General features: G+C 33.0%; 1 protein-coding gene across 1 annotated transcript; it reads left to right on the top strand.

The window, feature by feature from the left end:
- The first annotated feature begins 13,458 nt into the window (after window positions 1-13,458).
- On the top strand, window positions 13,459-15,403 carry LOC109178399 (probable xyloglucan endotransglucosylase/hydrolase protein 23). The gene is made up of 3 exons (XM_019328024.1): window positions 13,459-13,847; window positions 13,960-14,153; window positions 14,989-15,403. The coding sequence occupies exons 1-3, from the start codon at window positions 13,560-13,562 to the stop codon at window positions 15,380-15,382; spliced, it is 876 nt and encodes a 291-aa protein (XP_019183569.1). The 5' UTR covers window positions 13,459-13,559; the 3' UTR covers window positions 15,383-15,403.
- The last annotated feature ends 2,478 nt before the right edge of the window (window positions 15,404-17,881 follow it).

Here is a 17,881-nt window from a genome sequence, read left to right as displayed (position 1 = left end):
ACGTCGTTTTGCATCTGGGCATACAATGCAACACGCGCCGTTATGCAGGATATAAATTGCCGCTCGAATTTACGCCAACCAATATCTACTTCTACTATATATATATATATATATATATATATATATATATATATATATATATATATATATATATATATATATATATATATATATATCTACTATACTAATAAGAGCCCAAGAGAGTTAGGCCTATAATGGGTAGAAAAAATGGCGGTCAAATTTTTTAATCAAATGAATGGCTCAGATTGATCTAATTTTAATTTTTCCTTAAGATTTCCTAATTTATCCTTAATGAATGTGATTTTCCGTTAATTTTTCCGTTAAATATTATCTTTTCTGTTAATTTCTGTTAGTTCACCGTTAACTTACTCATTGATTTTAATAAGAATTTAAAGGTCTTAGGTTCGAACCTCATCCCAATCAAAGTTGGCATAATTAGTACTCTATTTTACTCTTATTAAATTAATTAAAAATAATAATTTAGTAGCTACAACAAAAAATAATACATATCATTTTTTAATTTAGAATTATGTGTCTACAATGCCTTTATTCAAAAAAAATTATTCATTACCAATAAATTAAATAAGAGAAATAATTTCATTAGTTATATTGTATTTATTTTTCTCCAATATAAGAATTCTTTATTTTCAAATTCATCAATTGATTATATTTGCTACATTGTCCCTACAATGTCTTTATTAAAAAAATAATTCATTATTAATAAATTAATTAAGAAAAATAATTTTATTAGTTATATTGTCTTTATATTTCTCCAATGTAAAAATTCTTTACATTCAAATTCATCAATTGATTATATTCTCACATTGTATACTACCTTTTTTTGTGCACTAATTTTTTTTTAATTAAATATCAAAGTTATAATACAAAATAATGCTATATATTTATTTACCAAGTATTTTATTAATACCATGAAAAAATTTAAAAAATATAATTAATAAAGCTAATCATATTAATTACTTGAAGGATTTGTTGACAAAGAGACTATTCAAATCACACAACAAATTGAAGTGAGAACAACTTCGCAATATCCTTGTTTGACAATCAGCAGTTAGCGGTTAGCGTTAGCGGATTATATTAGCGAATTTGACCAGCGAATTATATTAATTACTTGAAGGATTTGTTGACAAAGAGACTATTCACATCACACAACAAATTGAAGTGAGAACAACTTCGCAATATCCTTGTTTGACAATCAGCAGTTAGCGGTTAGCGTTAGCGGATTATATTAGCGAATTTGACCAGCGAATTATATCAATGGTTGGTAAAAAGATATTTGAAAAAATTAATTGTTTAGATTTACATGTAAAATGACCTAAGGGTATGATGATGATGATGATGATGATGATGATGATGATGATGATATGATGATGATGATAGATGATATGATGATGATGATGATGATGATGATGATGATGATGATGATGATGATATGAATGATGAATGATGATGATGAATGATGATGATGATGATGATGATGATGAATGATGATGATGATGATGATGATGATGATGATGATGATGATGATGATGATGATGATGATGATGATGATGATGTGATGATGATGATGATGATGATGATGATGATGATGATGATGATGATGATATGATGATGATGATGATGATGATGATGATGATGATGATGATGATGATGATGATGATGGATGATGATGATGATGATGATGATGATGATGATGATGATGATGATGATGATGAATGATGATGATGATGATGATGATGATGATGAATGATGATGATGAATGATGATGATGATGATGATGATGATGATGATGATGATGATATGATGATGATGATGATGATGAATGATGATGATGATGATGATGATGATGAATGATGATGATGAAAGATGAATGATGATGATGATGATGATGATGATGATGATGATGATGATGATGATGATGAGATGATGATGATGGATGATGATGATGATGATGATGATGATGATGATGATGATGATGATGATGATGATGATGATGATGATGATGATGATGATGATGATGATGATGATGATGATGATGATGATGATGATGATGATGATGATGATGATGATGATGATGATGATGATGATGATGATGATGATGATGATGATGATGATGATGATGATGATGATGATGATGATGATGAATGATGATGATGATGATGATGATGATGATGATGATGATGATGATGATGATGATGATGATGATGATGATGGATGATGATGATGATGATGATGATGATGATGATGATGATGATGATGATGATGATGATGATGATGATGATGATGATGATGATGATGATGATGATGATGATGATGATATGATGATGATGATGATGATGATGATGATGATGATGATGATGATGATGATGATGATGATGATGATTGATGATGATGATGATGATGATGATGATGATGATGATGATGATGATGATGATGATGATGATGATGATGATGATGATGATGATGATGATGATGATGATGATGATGATGATATGATGATGATGATGATGATGATGATGATGATGATGATGATGATGATGATGATGATGATGATGATGATGATGATGATGTGATGATGATGATGATGATGATGATGATGATGATGATGATGATATGATGATGATGATGATGATGATGATGATGATGATGATGATGATGATGATATGATGATGATGATGATGATGATGATGATGATGATGATGATGATGATGATGATGATGATGATGATGATGATGATGATGATGATGATGATGATGATGATGATGATGATGATGATGATGATGATATGATGATGATGATGATGATGATGATGATGATGATGATGATGATGATGATGATGATGATGATGATGATGATGAGATGATGATGATGATGATGATGATGATGATGATGATGATGATGGATGATGATGATGATGATGATGATTGATGATGATGATGATGTATTGATGATGATTTTTTATTGATGATGATGATGATGATGATTGATGATGATGATGATGATGATGATGATGATGATGATGATGATGATGATGATGATGATGATGATGATGATGATGATTGATGATGATGATGATGATGATGATGATGATGATGATGATTGATGATGATTGATGATGATGATGATGAATGATGATGATGATGAATGAATGATGAATGATGAATGATGATGATAGAATGAATGATGATGATGATGATGATGATGATGATGATGATGATGATGAATGATGATGATGATGATGATGATGAAATGATGATGAATGATGATGATGATGATGATGATGATGATAAGATGATGATGATGATGATGATGATGATGATGAATGAATGATGATAAATGATGATAGATGATGATGATGATGATGATAGATGATGATGATGATGATGAATGATGATGAATAATAAAAAATATAATAAAGTCAATCATATTAACTACTTGGGAGATTTATTGACAAAAAGAGTATTCAAATCACACAACAAATTGAAGTGGAAAACTATCTCGCAATGTCCTTGTTTGACAATCAGTAGTTAGCTCTTCAATATTAGTATATACGGAGTGTTTAATAATTTATGCCCTAATTTTTATTTTCTCTCCCTTATGTCCTCTATTTGGTTTCAACCATACCTATACAATTATTTTATTGACAACTATAATCAATCTTGACGATATTATCTTGCATTTGTAAACTTAGAATTGCCTATTTAAATACACAAATTTAACATTCAATTATCTATGCATGAACAATTCCAATATAATCTTGGATTGATATACTTTAAAATACTTATTTAAAAAAATATTGGGCATTATCTCAATCGCGCAATGCGCGTAAAAAACTAGTATACTAATAAGAGCCCAAGAGAGTTAGGTCTATAATGGGTAGAAAAAATGGCGGTCAAATTTTTTAATCAAATGAATGCCTCAGATTGATCAGATTTTAATTTTTTCTTGAGATTTCCTAATTTATCCTTAATGAATATGATTATCCGTTAACTTTTCCGTTAAATATTATTTTTTCTGTTAATTCCTGTTAGTTCACCGTTAACTTACTCATTAATTTCAATAAGAAAGGTCTTAAGTTCGAACCACACCCCAATCAAAGTTGGCATAATTAGTACTCTATTTTACTCTTCAAAATATAGCAATTCATTTCTATAACTGAGTTGTTAGAGAACGAGCACATTTGCCTAATTTATGAAAATACTAAATAATGATAAATAAAATCTTCAAAATATAGCACCGCATGCGTACATCTAAATATAGCTATTAATTTGAGCAATTATTTGCACAAATTCAAGCAATAATAACATCAAAATATATAAATGATCTAGATCATATCTTTAATTGTACTATATTATATTTAATGTTCTAATTTAAATAATTATATATTGATTCATATATTATTAATATATTACAACAAATTCATTCCGTGCATCGCACGGGTGCAAATACTAGTTAAATTAATAATAATAATTTAGTAGCTACAACAAAAAAGTAATACATATGCATTTCTTTAATTTAGAATTATGTGTCTATAATGCCTTTATTCAAAAAAATTATTCATTATCAATAAATGAAATAAGAGAAATAATTTCATTAGTTATATTGTCTTTATTTTTCTCCAATGTAAAAATTCTTTACATTCAAAATTCAAATTTATCAATTGATTATATTCGCTACATTGTCCCTACAATGTATTTATTAAAAAAAAATAATTCATTATCAATAAATTAATTAAGAGAAAAAATTTCATTAGCTATATTGTCTTCATTTTTCTCCCACCGGAATCTCCTCAAACAATATTAGTATATTTTTAATATTATATGCTTTAATTTTTATTTGCTCTCCCTTATATCCCGTATTTTGTTTCAACCATACCCATACAATTATTTTATTGACAATTATAATCAATCTTGACTATATTATCTTGCATTTGTAAACTTAGAATTACCAATTTAAATACGCAAATTCAACATTCAATTATCTATGCATGAACAATTCTAATATACTCTTGCCTTGATATGCTTTAAAATACTTATTTAAGAAAAACATTGGGCATTATCCCAATCGCGCAATGCGCGTAACAAACTAGTATAACTATTAAGCCTTGATTCAAGCTTATCATCCATAATTGGGCCTACAAAAACACCGCAATTTATATCCTACACCACGGCGCGCATTGCACTGTGCGCCCAGATGCAAAACGACGTCGTTTTAAATTTTTTTTTTTTTTTTTTGAAATTTCCCGCCCCAGTGTATGGCAGTTAATTTTTCTTTTAAAAAATGTACATAATGTTATACTAGAATACACATAATTGTATACATGTATGTACATAATTATATAACAAAATATACATACACTTTTTAAAAGATAATACACATAATCTAACATAATGCATAATAAACATAAACTTTTAACATAATACACATCAACTCTTAACATAATACACACAAATTTTCTGATTCGGATGTACATAATTGTATAAAAAGAATGTACATAATTGTATAAAAAATGTACATAACTGTTTGAACAAATATACATAATTGTATGAACAAATATACATAATTGTGTGAACAAATATACATAATTGTGTGAACAAATATACATAATCACAGCAACTTCCTACCGCGCCTCCCAAAACGACCCCAAAACAACATCGTTTTAGGAGGCGCGCGACGCACGTGGGTAGGGTATAACGATTGCAAAAACACTTCATCCCATGATACATAAATAAATACGATTGCAAAAACACTTCATCCCATGATACATAAATAAATTGGGCCTATACAAATATGAACCAATACAAACACTTGGGTCCCAACCCCCAATAGATCAGATCTGTATATTCAATTAAATGGGTTAAGGATAAGCTTAGTGAAAGCTGAAAGTGACAATAAAAGTTAGGCAAATTTTTATGTAGACCCTGGTTCACAGGCAGTCGTTATATCATAGACAGTACTGCATGTGTACCGCGGTCAAAAACGGTGTCGTTTCTTTAATTAAAAGAAACGGCCCGCCGTTATAGTTTACGGAGTCCGCTTGTTTGGTGTATTAAACACCAACTGACACAACAGTATATCTAAATCGACACTGCAGTTATATCAAAATGATATTGTAGTTATAGTGAAATGAAACTGCAGTGTATATAAAATGAAACTGAATAACATTTCACATATTTGAGTGTATATTGTACAATGAAGCTGTAATTATATCAAAATGATCATGTAGTTGTGTTCTAATGAAACTATAGTGTATATAAAATAAAATTAAATAACATTTTCACATATTTGAGTTTATAAATATCGAATGAAACTATAGTTATATCGAAATGAAACTATAGTTGTGTTGAACTGAAACTGCAGTGTATACAAAATAACACTGAATACCAGGGTTACTTTTTGCGAAAGGGTGCGAAACGGCAGAAAACAAACACCGTTTCTTTTCATTTAACAAAAGGACGCGCGGTGCATGATTGATCATGCACCGTGGTGCATGATATAATTTGCCGTTCACAGTGGATCATAAAAGAAAATGTATTTTTATTATATTAAAAGTACATTATTTATATATTGAATGTACATTATACAAAATAATATATTTTTAGTACTCAAATAATGTATTTTTTCTAAATGTAAGGTACATTTTAAATATACTAAAAGTACATTATTTGTTTACTAAATTCACTTTATTTGATAGTATACAAAGTAATGTACTTTCAGTACTTAAACACTATACTTTCTGATGTTATCACATCTGTGCTTGTTTTTGTAGTTATTTTGAATTATCTCAGTAATTAAGTTCTTTACTTTTGCTTATTTAATTAAATTTTTGTCGTTTTACGGTGTTTATTAGTGTTTTTGAACCATTTTAGGTCAAAATATGAGCAAGGGAAGTTCAAGAATGAGTTTGGAGTAATTTTTGGACAAGTTCAGGACCCACAGGACTCGACGCGTCGAAAATTTCCAGAAAATTTTCCGATCGAAACCATCAGGTCTCGACGCGTCGAGCCATCGCTCGACGCATCGAGAAAGACGCGGAGCTCAAAAAAAGAAGCGCAGCGCTAATTCTTCTTTCCTCAAAGTTAAAAGGTGCCTATGTGCTTAGGGATTTTTGGGTGAATTTGTTTGTGAACCTATGTGCCTAGTTCGTTAATTTCTTAATATATTTATGTTTGATTTTATGATTTGTGTTGCAATCTTGTTTTAACCTATTGTTGTTGGTAATTAAAGGCCTAAATTACTAGCTTCATAGCCATGTTTGCGTCACCAACGAGAGTTGGGGCATAAATTAGGGCACACACGATTGCACCCAATGGTTGGACCTTGAGAAAGGGGAATTTATTGGGGGAACTTTATTCTAGATTGTTGCGCATCGAGAGATGGTAGTAATTAGGAATAATTGAATGCTGATCTTCGATCTTATCGGGTGTTTAAGCCATGAGAGTGGAAATTCACTAGGGGTAGAGATTACGAGAGTAATTCTGTTCCACTTTGCATTCCCATACAAGTCTTAATTCCAAACTAAATATTACAAACGTTAATTGGCACTAGGTGATTAAACATTGTGATCCCAAGAATCCTGTTTTGCTCTATTGTTTACAAAACCTTTTTATTTATTTTATTATTTTATTCTGCTTGTTATTTTCTGCAATTACCCAATCTTCAAGTTTCGTTCGGACTAGTTTCATATGAGTAACCTAATAGCTAGCGCTTAGTACCCCATCACTCTGTGGTTCGACAACCTGAATACTTCGGGTATTATTTGTTTGCCACAAATTACCGCAATCACTTTCAAATAATGTACTTTATGTATATAAATAATCTACTTTTTATTTGTGGTCTATACAGCTGTGTGGATTATGACCCATAGAATAGTGATTGTTAAAGCAATCATTATTCTATGGACAATGGTCTTATGGTCTACAGAGTTGTATAGATCATGAATAGAAAGTAAAATTTTAATATATTAAAAGTAAATTATTTATGTCATGTATGCGCATTATTTTAATGCTGAAAATACATTATTTTGTATACTATCAAATCATGTACATTCATTACACAAATAATTTACTTTTAGTATATTAAAAATATACAACTTTTTATGACACATGATAATTTGCCATTAAATGCAAGTCCAAATTCCAGTCCATCCATTCTATAGAAGAAGAACAAAATAGGCAAGTTCAATTCATAATTCCCTCCATTTCAAACCAGCGGTCCATCATGATCATATAAGCCTATGCCCAAAATTAAAGCACCCAAAACTCAATTAAGTTGTTTGGTCCAATTTTGCAACCCCTGAAATTAATCCCTTAAATCTAAATTAATTACTTGATTAATTTTCTAATTATCCTTACAATTCTTCTTATAATTGATCCCTGAATCTAGTTAGGAGGATCTTTTTTTTTGAATGCTAGTTAGGAGGATCTAGTTTGACCCAAATCCCTTAACCTTTTAATATGGTCAATGGGTTGGACCTTATGCTATAACATTTGTACTCTAGCCTTTACTTAAAAGAAACTCTTCTAGCCTTTATGTTGGAAGAAAGAGGCCCTTAATGGTCATTTCATAATTTCTAACTTGGAACCCAAGCCACTACCTAAACACACTCACCCTAGCATTCCCACACTTGGCCAAAACTCTCTCAACATTTTAGCTTGTTCTTCAAGCCACCCTAACTCTCCCATCCTACCCAAGAGAGCTCTTCACCTTCTCACCCAAGAAAGCCAAGCAAGACTCTACCTTTCACCATCATCAAGCTTAGGAAGGGTAAGTATTAGGAGTATATAGTCTTATTTCTTAGTTTTGCATCTTCTTTATCTAAGATTATTCTTGTGTTTGTTGGGTTTTGGGTTTGTGGTTGAAGATCACTTGGAAGAGGATTTGCAAGAGTAATCTAGGGAGTTGGAAGGAGATAAGCTAAGGAGGTAACCCTATGTCCAACAAAACCTATTTTCCTTGCTAATTGATGTTCTTGAGTAGTGATATGCATATTCTTGTGATTATGCTATTGTAGAGCTTGTATCTACGGTTGTTTGGTGCTATTTGTTGAGCTATTCCTTGTATTCAAGTCCCTTTGGTTGTTGATGTGCGTATTGAGGTGTTTGGACTTGGATTTGTGCATTCTTAGGATTTTTCCCGAAGTTGAGATTCTTCTACTGGTTCGGTACCAGCGGGTACCTGGCAGGCACTTTACTACCCCCCAGTACCACCCGCGGGTACATGGTTGTATGGCAGGGGTTCGGCAGGTACTTTGCCACCCGCCGGAACCACTCGCTGGTACGAAGTGGGGTTTTCGGCGGGTACTTTACCACCCGTCCAAACCACCCACTGGTACGTATGTTGTTGGCTTCTTGATTTGTTGATCCCCGAGTATTTACATGTCTTTATTGATGTCTCGTAAGTTTAGAGCGATGTGTTGTGAACCTTATGGTTAGGATATGAGTCTTGAATCGTGGTTGTAGTTCAATATTGTGATTCATTGGATTCAAATGAAGTTTGTGTTATTCGTATGAGCCTTTGTGGCTACCTTCTTGGCTTGCATGCTAGTTACGTTACTTATCGGTACTAGTGTGTGATTTCCTTGTGATAACTTCTTGATTCGTGATTGGATCGATACTTGAACCTATCTATTCGTTGTAATCCTTTGATTGGAATCATTTGATATCGTTGTGTAGCCTTTGGAATACCTTATTCGTATCTCTTTCGTGAATTCCTTTCATTGTGATATATCGTTGTGAGTTTGTACATTCATTGTACTTTATCCTTGATGATTCTTTGATTGAGCTATTGTTTGAGCTTATCCGTTGTTGTACACCCTTCTTGTGGAATCTATACCTTTGATTTGTATCTCTATATTCCTTGTGTATTGAATTCTTGTGGTGATGATTGAGTTGGTGGATGGACAATGAGGGCTTAACTTTTACCAGGATTCGAGATAATGGTATATGAATCGGGACTAGTCCCCGCAGATGTTACTAAATCGGGACTTCGTGTCCCCGCGGAATTATTGAATCGGGTCCTCTGACCCCGCGAAAACCATGAATCGGGACTTAGTATCCCCGCGAAAATCTCTAATCGGGTCTACGACCCCGCGAAATCCATACTAGGTTCTTTGACACTGCGGTACATATTAGTTCTAGGCCCTCATGTTGTTCCATTGTGATTCGAGTCATTTGGTGACTCCACGGTGAATGACTTGGTTTGACTATGTCCTTTATGGATTTGGAACCTTGTGGTGATTGATTGATTGTGGATTGTGTTGATAACCACCTTCTTGATGATTGTGTTTATCTTACTGTACTTGTTATCTCTTGATTCGTTAGCTCTATTCCTTGAATTAATCTATATCGTTTGCTATATTCGTTCCCTCTATTCATTGAATTGATCCATATCGTTGTCTCGTGGTATTGAGTGATATTGATGAGTGCATTTCATGTATGGTCGGAATATTACTTCTATTCCTCGTGATTTGTAAAGCTAGAGTTATTTAAGACTATACTTATGTATTCCCAAGTCTCAAAATTGCTTTTACCTATAAAGTATACAATTATGTCCTTTATGGCTTTTACCATTGTTTTTATACCTTATGTTTTTAGTTGAATAGTTGATCCGAGAGCGCGTAGTGGAGCCCGGTTTAAACTAGCTTTTCTTTCCCTTTAGCTTAGTTGTTTTGGACTGTGTGCCCTTGAACTTGTAGACTCTTTTGGATAATAGTTTTGTAAGCTTGTGCATCTAGGTTGGAAATCTAGATGTGGCATAACATCACTTTAACTATGTTAGCTTCCGCAGAATGTTTATATGATTATAGTTAGATGTTGCTCTTATTTCCTAAGTTTAAGTGTTTAATGTTTGCCTAGTTTTGGGGGTGTTACAGTTGGTATCAGAGCTAGGTTTGAGTCTAGGTTAATGCTTCTAGAAGGAGACTTTAAGATGTTCAGCTCGAATCCTAGGTGTTTAAGTACCTAAGTTATAGGAACCCTATGACGCACGGTGAGGTTGTTAGTTATTTATCGTTTTCTGTTGTGCTTTGTTCTTCGGCTAGCTTTCGTTCCTTTAAGTTAAGGCACCGGGTAAGGGTGCAAGCTTCTAAGTTTTCTTCCGTAACCAGTGTTGCTTCTGTAGAACTCAAGGATGGCACCGTCAAGATACCGTGCAAGGACTCTGGAAACGCCTACGAATGAACAGTTGGCTCAAAACCTGCACTATTTGACCCAGATTACTCAAATCTTGAGTAACGCTCTTCTTCACAACAACAACAACAACCATCCACAGAATGGGAAGAGGATCCCACCATGTTGGAAGAGTGGATCCGGACTCTTGACAATATCTTCGAAGTGGTGGGTTGCCCGAAGGAGCGTCGGGTGGAGTTAGCTGTGTTTTAATTTACTTCGGTCACGAGGCCGTTCTATGGTGGGTTCATGAAGGGCCAATCTGTAGGCAATAACCAGGTTTCAACTGGGAGGGTTTGAAGGATAAGCTTCACGAACGCTTCTACCCCGCACCCGTTAGAGCAGCGATGTACGAGTAGTTCCTTCATCTCAAGCAGAGACTTTATTCGGTGGTGGAGTACCATAATAGGTTCTTGGAGCTGGCTCGTTTTGCCCATGTTTTGGTTCCCACGGAGGCAACTAGGGTGGAGAAGTTCGTGACGGGGCTTAACTACCAGGCTAGGCTAGGAAAGCCTTGATAGTTCACAAACCAAGGACTCTCAATGAAGCTTATACATGTGTTGCCGACCTCTATCGGGTGCAACAAATCCAAAGGGGAGATCAAGAGCAAGTCAAGAGAAGGAACGAAGTGGTGAAGGTTCTAACTTTAGAAGGCCAAGGAACGCATCGGTGGGAAATGTCAATGGAGTGTGGCCACCTCAAACGTCTCTATAACAACCCAAAATTTAATTTTATAAATTCGGTTTTAAGAAATTTCAAAATAGCCATTTTTTACTCTACCAAAATTTTTGGTGACAAAAACGGTGTTGAAATTAATTATTTTGAATTATATTTTAAATGAATTATATTTTGAATTATATTTTACATTCTCCTACATGCTCTATCAGGTCAGAGTGTGAGGGAACCATTAAGGTTGGGGATTTGGGGTAAGTTATTAACCTCTAAATCACATACTATATTGAACTTTATCTTGAGTTATAACATAAAAAATAAAAATTTATAAACCTCATCATTATTACGTTAATAAATACTAGGAACATAGGTCAATGTTAGGACTTTGTCTACGCTGCGGTCCCGCCAACACCTCTCCTAGTATATAACGTAACCAAATCCTTAGGCAACCTACATTGTACTGGTAAATTATTTCAAGGTAGTCAATTTTCAAATTGAATTATTTTGGTTGATATAATTAAGTGTGACTTTTGATGAATAAAACTTGGTGAATTTAACTTGATTGTAATTTGTTCAATTTAGGTATATTTGACAGAATACCTATTCTTAAGTTAAAAAATATCATCCATGAGATGTGAACGAAATAGTGAGGATCTCATCCAACTTAATCAAAGTTTTTAGCTAGGTTTGAGTTATGAGAGTATAATTATCTTAAAATCTATTGTTTTGGTGTGTAATTTTAGATGACTAGTCTCGAGTATAAAGCAATCTTAAAATTTATAATTTGGATGGGTGTATAATCTAGTTGAAGGTGGATTATAATTTAAAAAAAAAAAAACGTAAGTAAAATAAATATTTGGCAATCCAGTCAGCAAATTAAAAACTTAGAGTTAACCTGTTAAAAATGATAATTGTTCATTTTTTTCTGAGTTCAATGGTTTATTTGCTCCTTTTTTTTTTCTTTTTTTTTTTTTCGAATTCAATGACTTAATTGAGGGTTATTTGAGTTCGATGACTTAATTACCATTTCCCAAATAATTCAGTAGCTTATTTATACTTTATCCCTAAAACTTTTTATTTTGGTGTATAATCTTAGTTAGTTGACTGGCTGAGGTATAAGCATGGAGCTATCTTAGAAAAACCTAAAATTTTGGTGTCTGGTTTTAGTTAACTTGTTGATTGATGTATAAGTATGCAATAATTATCTTAAATTTTATAATTTCAATGTATAATTCTAGTTGTTGGGTGACGGTCACTTAAAGAGCTGAGTACAACATCTGTTATCACATCAACTCCTATGCAATATAAGGAAATAAAGTTACACATTTATTCTGTTATACCTTGTCAAGTGCTTGATCAATGAATGAGAGTTTGAATTACAATTGGATAAGAGGTTACAACAGGATTACAATATAATAACACCCAAGGCTACTAGAATGGAAAGACTAATTACAATCAATTTACAATGCAATCACTCCAATTACTCACAATCAAATCACAATTACTCCAATCATGCACATTCCTAATATATCTAACACGATGGACTTATTAGGCTGAGGGGGAGTATTATATAAAGGGCAAGCTAGCCATCTCCATGCATACAAGTATTCACACATCATTATTTAATTTTTCTCCCCCAAATAAGACTCTGATCTTGCCTCCCAATTAATATAATCCTCCATGGCTAGCCTCGAAGCAACACACAGAGGCGGCGGCGTTGCAGTTTTCATATTATTGTTAACGACGTTGTCGGCTGGCGTCGCCGGCGGCAACTTCAACAACGAGATTGATTTTAACTGGGGGCGAGACCACGGCAAAATACTCGAAAACGGGCAGCTTCTAACGTTGTCCCTGGACAGGGCTTCCGGCTCCGGTTTCAGGTCAAAAAATCAGTATATGTACGGGAAGATTGATATGAAGATCAAACTTGTGGCCGGCAACTCCGCCGGCACGGTGACAACATACTACGTAAGTCCCATAATTTTATTCATTTCATTAAAAAATAAAAGTTAAAGAAAGACTGGAATATTCTACATACTTTACGTACATATATGCTGTATCTAATCTATATGATATGCAGCTGTCTTCATTGGGATCAACGCATGATGAGATTGACTTTGAGTTCCTTGGCAACTTAAGTGGTGATCCCTATGTTCTACATACAAATGTGTTCACACAAGGGAAGGGTGGTAGAGAACAGCAGTTTTACCTTTGGTTTGACCCCACCCAGGACTTCCATACCTACTCCATCTTATGGAACCCACAAAGCATCATGTATGTATATATATAAATAAACCCTTTTAATTTATTATCACCCATGCATCTTCACATTACATATTTAATTACCATATTTCTATTGTGTCCATCTGTCAATATTACATAATCACTATTTGAGAGTATACAAAACTAACATACATTATATATTTATGACTTAAACAAAGAAGGTCAACATATCCTCTTTAGAGTATAATTTGTAATATTGTGCGTAGTTACCAAAGCCAACAGTCTGAAATTTTTGTGTGTGTTTACTACTATCAATCATTATTATATTCTCATAAATACAGTGTAATTAGGCATACCATGCATGCTAGTATATATCCAATATTAGATTGATAAAATCATATATATATATATATATATATATATATATATATATATATATATATATATATATATATATATATATATATGTACACACACCAAGTATTATATATATTTATAATTATACCTGGAACGACCTTAATTTTAGAGGGTCAAATATATATTTTTGACCTTACTGTCTAAGAAATTAAAAAAAAAATGTGTAATTAAGCCTACATTTCTTCAGGCCTCTTTCTATCTCGCCTAAAGATCAATTTTTTTCTCCAAATCATGCATGACAATTGAAGACGGGCAAGATTCTTCCTTCATCCATTAATTTTACAACTTTCTCCAAATTTTCTTTAATTATTGAAGTTGCAATTCAATTTTTACCTCTCTCCCCTAATTAATTGGTAAAATGGGACCACAAAAATCCAAAAATGTCCCTACAGGCTTAAAATTCCTGGGGCCTAGCTAAGCTAGAATGTAAAAATTTGGCAAACTTAAATGTTGACTTATATATATGCAGATTTTCAGTGGATGGGACACCAATTAGACAATTTAAGAACATGGAAGCAAGTGGGATCCCATATCCAAAGGACCAACCAATGTGGATGTACTCAAGCCTGTGGGATGCAGAAGACTGGGCAACAAGAGGAGGGCTAGTGAAGACAGACTGGAGCCAGGCACCCTTCATTGCCTCCTACAGGAATTACAGTGCCCAAGCCTGCGTTTATGGCTCTGCATCTTCAACTTCTTCCTGCACCCAAAACCCCTCTGCTAATCCATGGCTTTCCCAATCACTAGACATCAGTGGCCAACAAAGGATCCAATGGGTGCAGAAAAATTACATGATTTACAACTATTGCACTGATGCCAAACGCTTCCCACAAGGATTCCCACCTGAATGCTCTCTCAACTAATAATCATTATTATATTATTATTGCTCATTAATTATGATTTATGATAATGTTTGTAATCATATCTCTTTTCTTGTTTTTCAATCTTCTTATGCATGCATGCATGCGTGCGTACGTGCATGTAAGCAGAAATTTTAAGGTTTTTATATATTCTATTAGAGATAATGGCACTTTTCCCTCCTAAATTATATGTTTATAGCATATTTTTTACCTGTATTATTCTTGTAAGCACATTAGTCCTTCAATTATTTTAAAAGTTGCGGTTTTTTTCCCTGATATATTAAATTGACATTTCTATCCTTAAAGTAAACATTTTATTTAATTTTTTTTCTCAAACAAATTATTACTTATACACATGGTTACGGTATGCGCTAGACGCTAGTCGGGCGCCCGGACAGCGCGTAGGCGAAATCTAGGCGGCGCTAGGCATGCGCCAAAAAAACAATAACAGATTCGCAGTTTGACAATTTTAATGAGGCTATTTTCAACATTCAATCAAATAACACATCCAAATAAATGATGATAATTCATAAGTCATAACATCAAAACACTATTAAAAATTAAAAATACTCAAATACTTCAATCATCCAAAGATTCAAAGTATCAAACCAGTCTACGGGTGTATATATGTCATATTATATATATGTATGATGCGCGCGCGCGCACACACACACACACACACACACACACACACACACACACACACACACACACACACACATATATATATATATATATATATATATATATATATATATATATATATATATATATATATATATATATATATATATATAGAGGGATGCACTCAGGTGCGAATAAGTACCCAGGAAGGAATATGCGAACGAATTAGCGCGATACGTGTTCAGATCTAATAACTTAAAAAAAAAAATGCGGTGGCATTTTCGTAAATAATTGAACATCGAAGTGCAAGTAAAATCACTTACAAGTGCACCTACTTTCACCTATAAGTACAGTGCATGTAATTTTGCCTTGTTAGCATTCACTTTCCGCAAACATTCATGCACCTGGATGTGCTTATAACTATATGTGCAACTATTTATAACTATAGGTGCAACTACTTATAACTATAGGTGCACCTACTTTCACCTATATGTGCATGTAATTTTGCCTTGTTAGCATTCACTTTCCGCAAACATTCATGCACCCGGTGTGCTTATAACTATATATGCAACTATTTATAACTATATGTGCAACTATTTATAACTATAGGTGCACCTACTTTCACCTATAAGTGCATGTAATTTTGCCTTGTTAACATTCATTGATCTGAGTTCAGCGAGTAGTAATACCCCTGAAAACCACTCGCAAACATTCATACACCTAGGTGCAACTACTTATAACTATGTGTGCAACTACTTAGAACAATAGGTGCAACTACTTAGAACTATAGGTGCAACTAAGTATTGATGCTCAGTGTAAATTTTTACTTGCACCTATAATACATTTTACATGCACTTGTAATACATTTTACTTGCACTTCGATGTTCAATTATTTACGAAAATGCCATCACGTTTTCTGATCCATTAGATCTGAACACGTGGACGAACAGAATTCATTCCTATTTCGCGCCTGGGCGAAGCATTCGCACCTGAGTGCGATTCTATAAACATATATATATATATATATATATATATATATATATATATATATATATATATATATATATATATATATATATATATATATATATATATATATATATATATATACTAGTTTTTTACGCGCATTGCGCGATTGGGATAATGCTCAATGCTTTTTTTTTTTTTTAAATAAGTACTTTAAAGTATATGAAGACAGAATTATATTGAAATTGTTCATGCATAGATAATTGAAGGTTGAATTTGCGTATTTAAATAGGTAATTCTTCTCCCAAAGGTTGAGTCCCCAACCCCAAGGGCCCCCCGCACTCCGGCCCAACAGAGCATTGTGGGAAGTTGTAAAAGCAGACAGGGTCAAATGCTGATACGCACAAGGAATCTGCCCACTTTGGACATAATTCCCGCACTGCCGCCGCCGAGGTTCAAACCTTGGTCTCTTCTCCCAAATACTACCCACTAAACCATTGAGCTAAGCCTGTGCGAGTTAAATATGTAATTCTAAGTTTACAAATGCAAGATAATATAGTCAAGATTGATTATAATTGTCAAATAAAATAATTGTATAGGTATGGTTGAAACCAAATACGGGACATAAGGGAGAACAAATAAAAATTAGGGCATAAAATATTAAATATATACTAATATTGTTTAAGAAGATTCCGACATTAGGATTTGTGGTTAAGTTCTATTCAGACTTTAATATTAGAATTAGCTTAATGGTGTAGTTATAATTCTATATTAGACTTTAATATTAGAATTAGACTAAGGGTGAATTAACGGAAAAATTAAGGATAATCATATAATTAAGGATAAATTAGAAAATCTAAAAAGAAAAAAAAAACCTAAACAATATGAACCATTCATTTGATTTAATAATTT

This window comes from Ipomoea nil, unplaced genomic scaffold (assembly GCF_001879475.1).
Source record: "Ipomoea nil cultivar Tokyo-kokei standard unplaced genomic scaffold, Asagao_1.1 scaffold0177, whole genome shotgun sequence".
Taxonomy (NCBI): domain Eukaryota; kingdom Viridiplantae; phylum Streptophyta; class Magnoliopsida; order Solanales; family Convolvulaceae; genus Ipomoea; species Ipomoea nil.
Note: the sequence above shows the minus strand (reverse complement) of the source record. Positions and strands in the feature narration are given on the sequence as shown.

Bases quoted from the DNA above. Each gene is read 5' to 3' on its own strand.
- LOC109178399 (XM_019328024.1), top strand. From the start codon at position 13,560: ATGGCTAGCCTCGAAGCAACACACAGAGGCGGCGGCGTTGCAGTTTTC. The intron at 13,848-13,959 runs GTAAGTCCCATA...TATGATATGCAG, and splicing joins GCACGGTGACAACATACTAC to CTGTCTTCATTGGGATCAAC. The intron at 14,154-14,988 runs GTATGTATATAT...ATATATATGCAG, and splicing joins TGGAACCCACAAAGCATCAT to ATTTTCAGTGGATGGGACAC.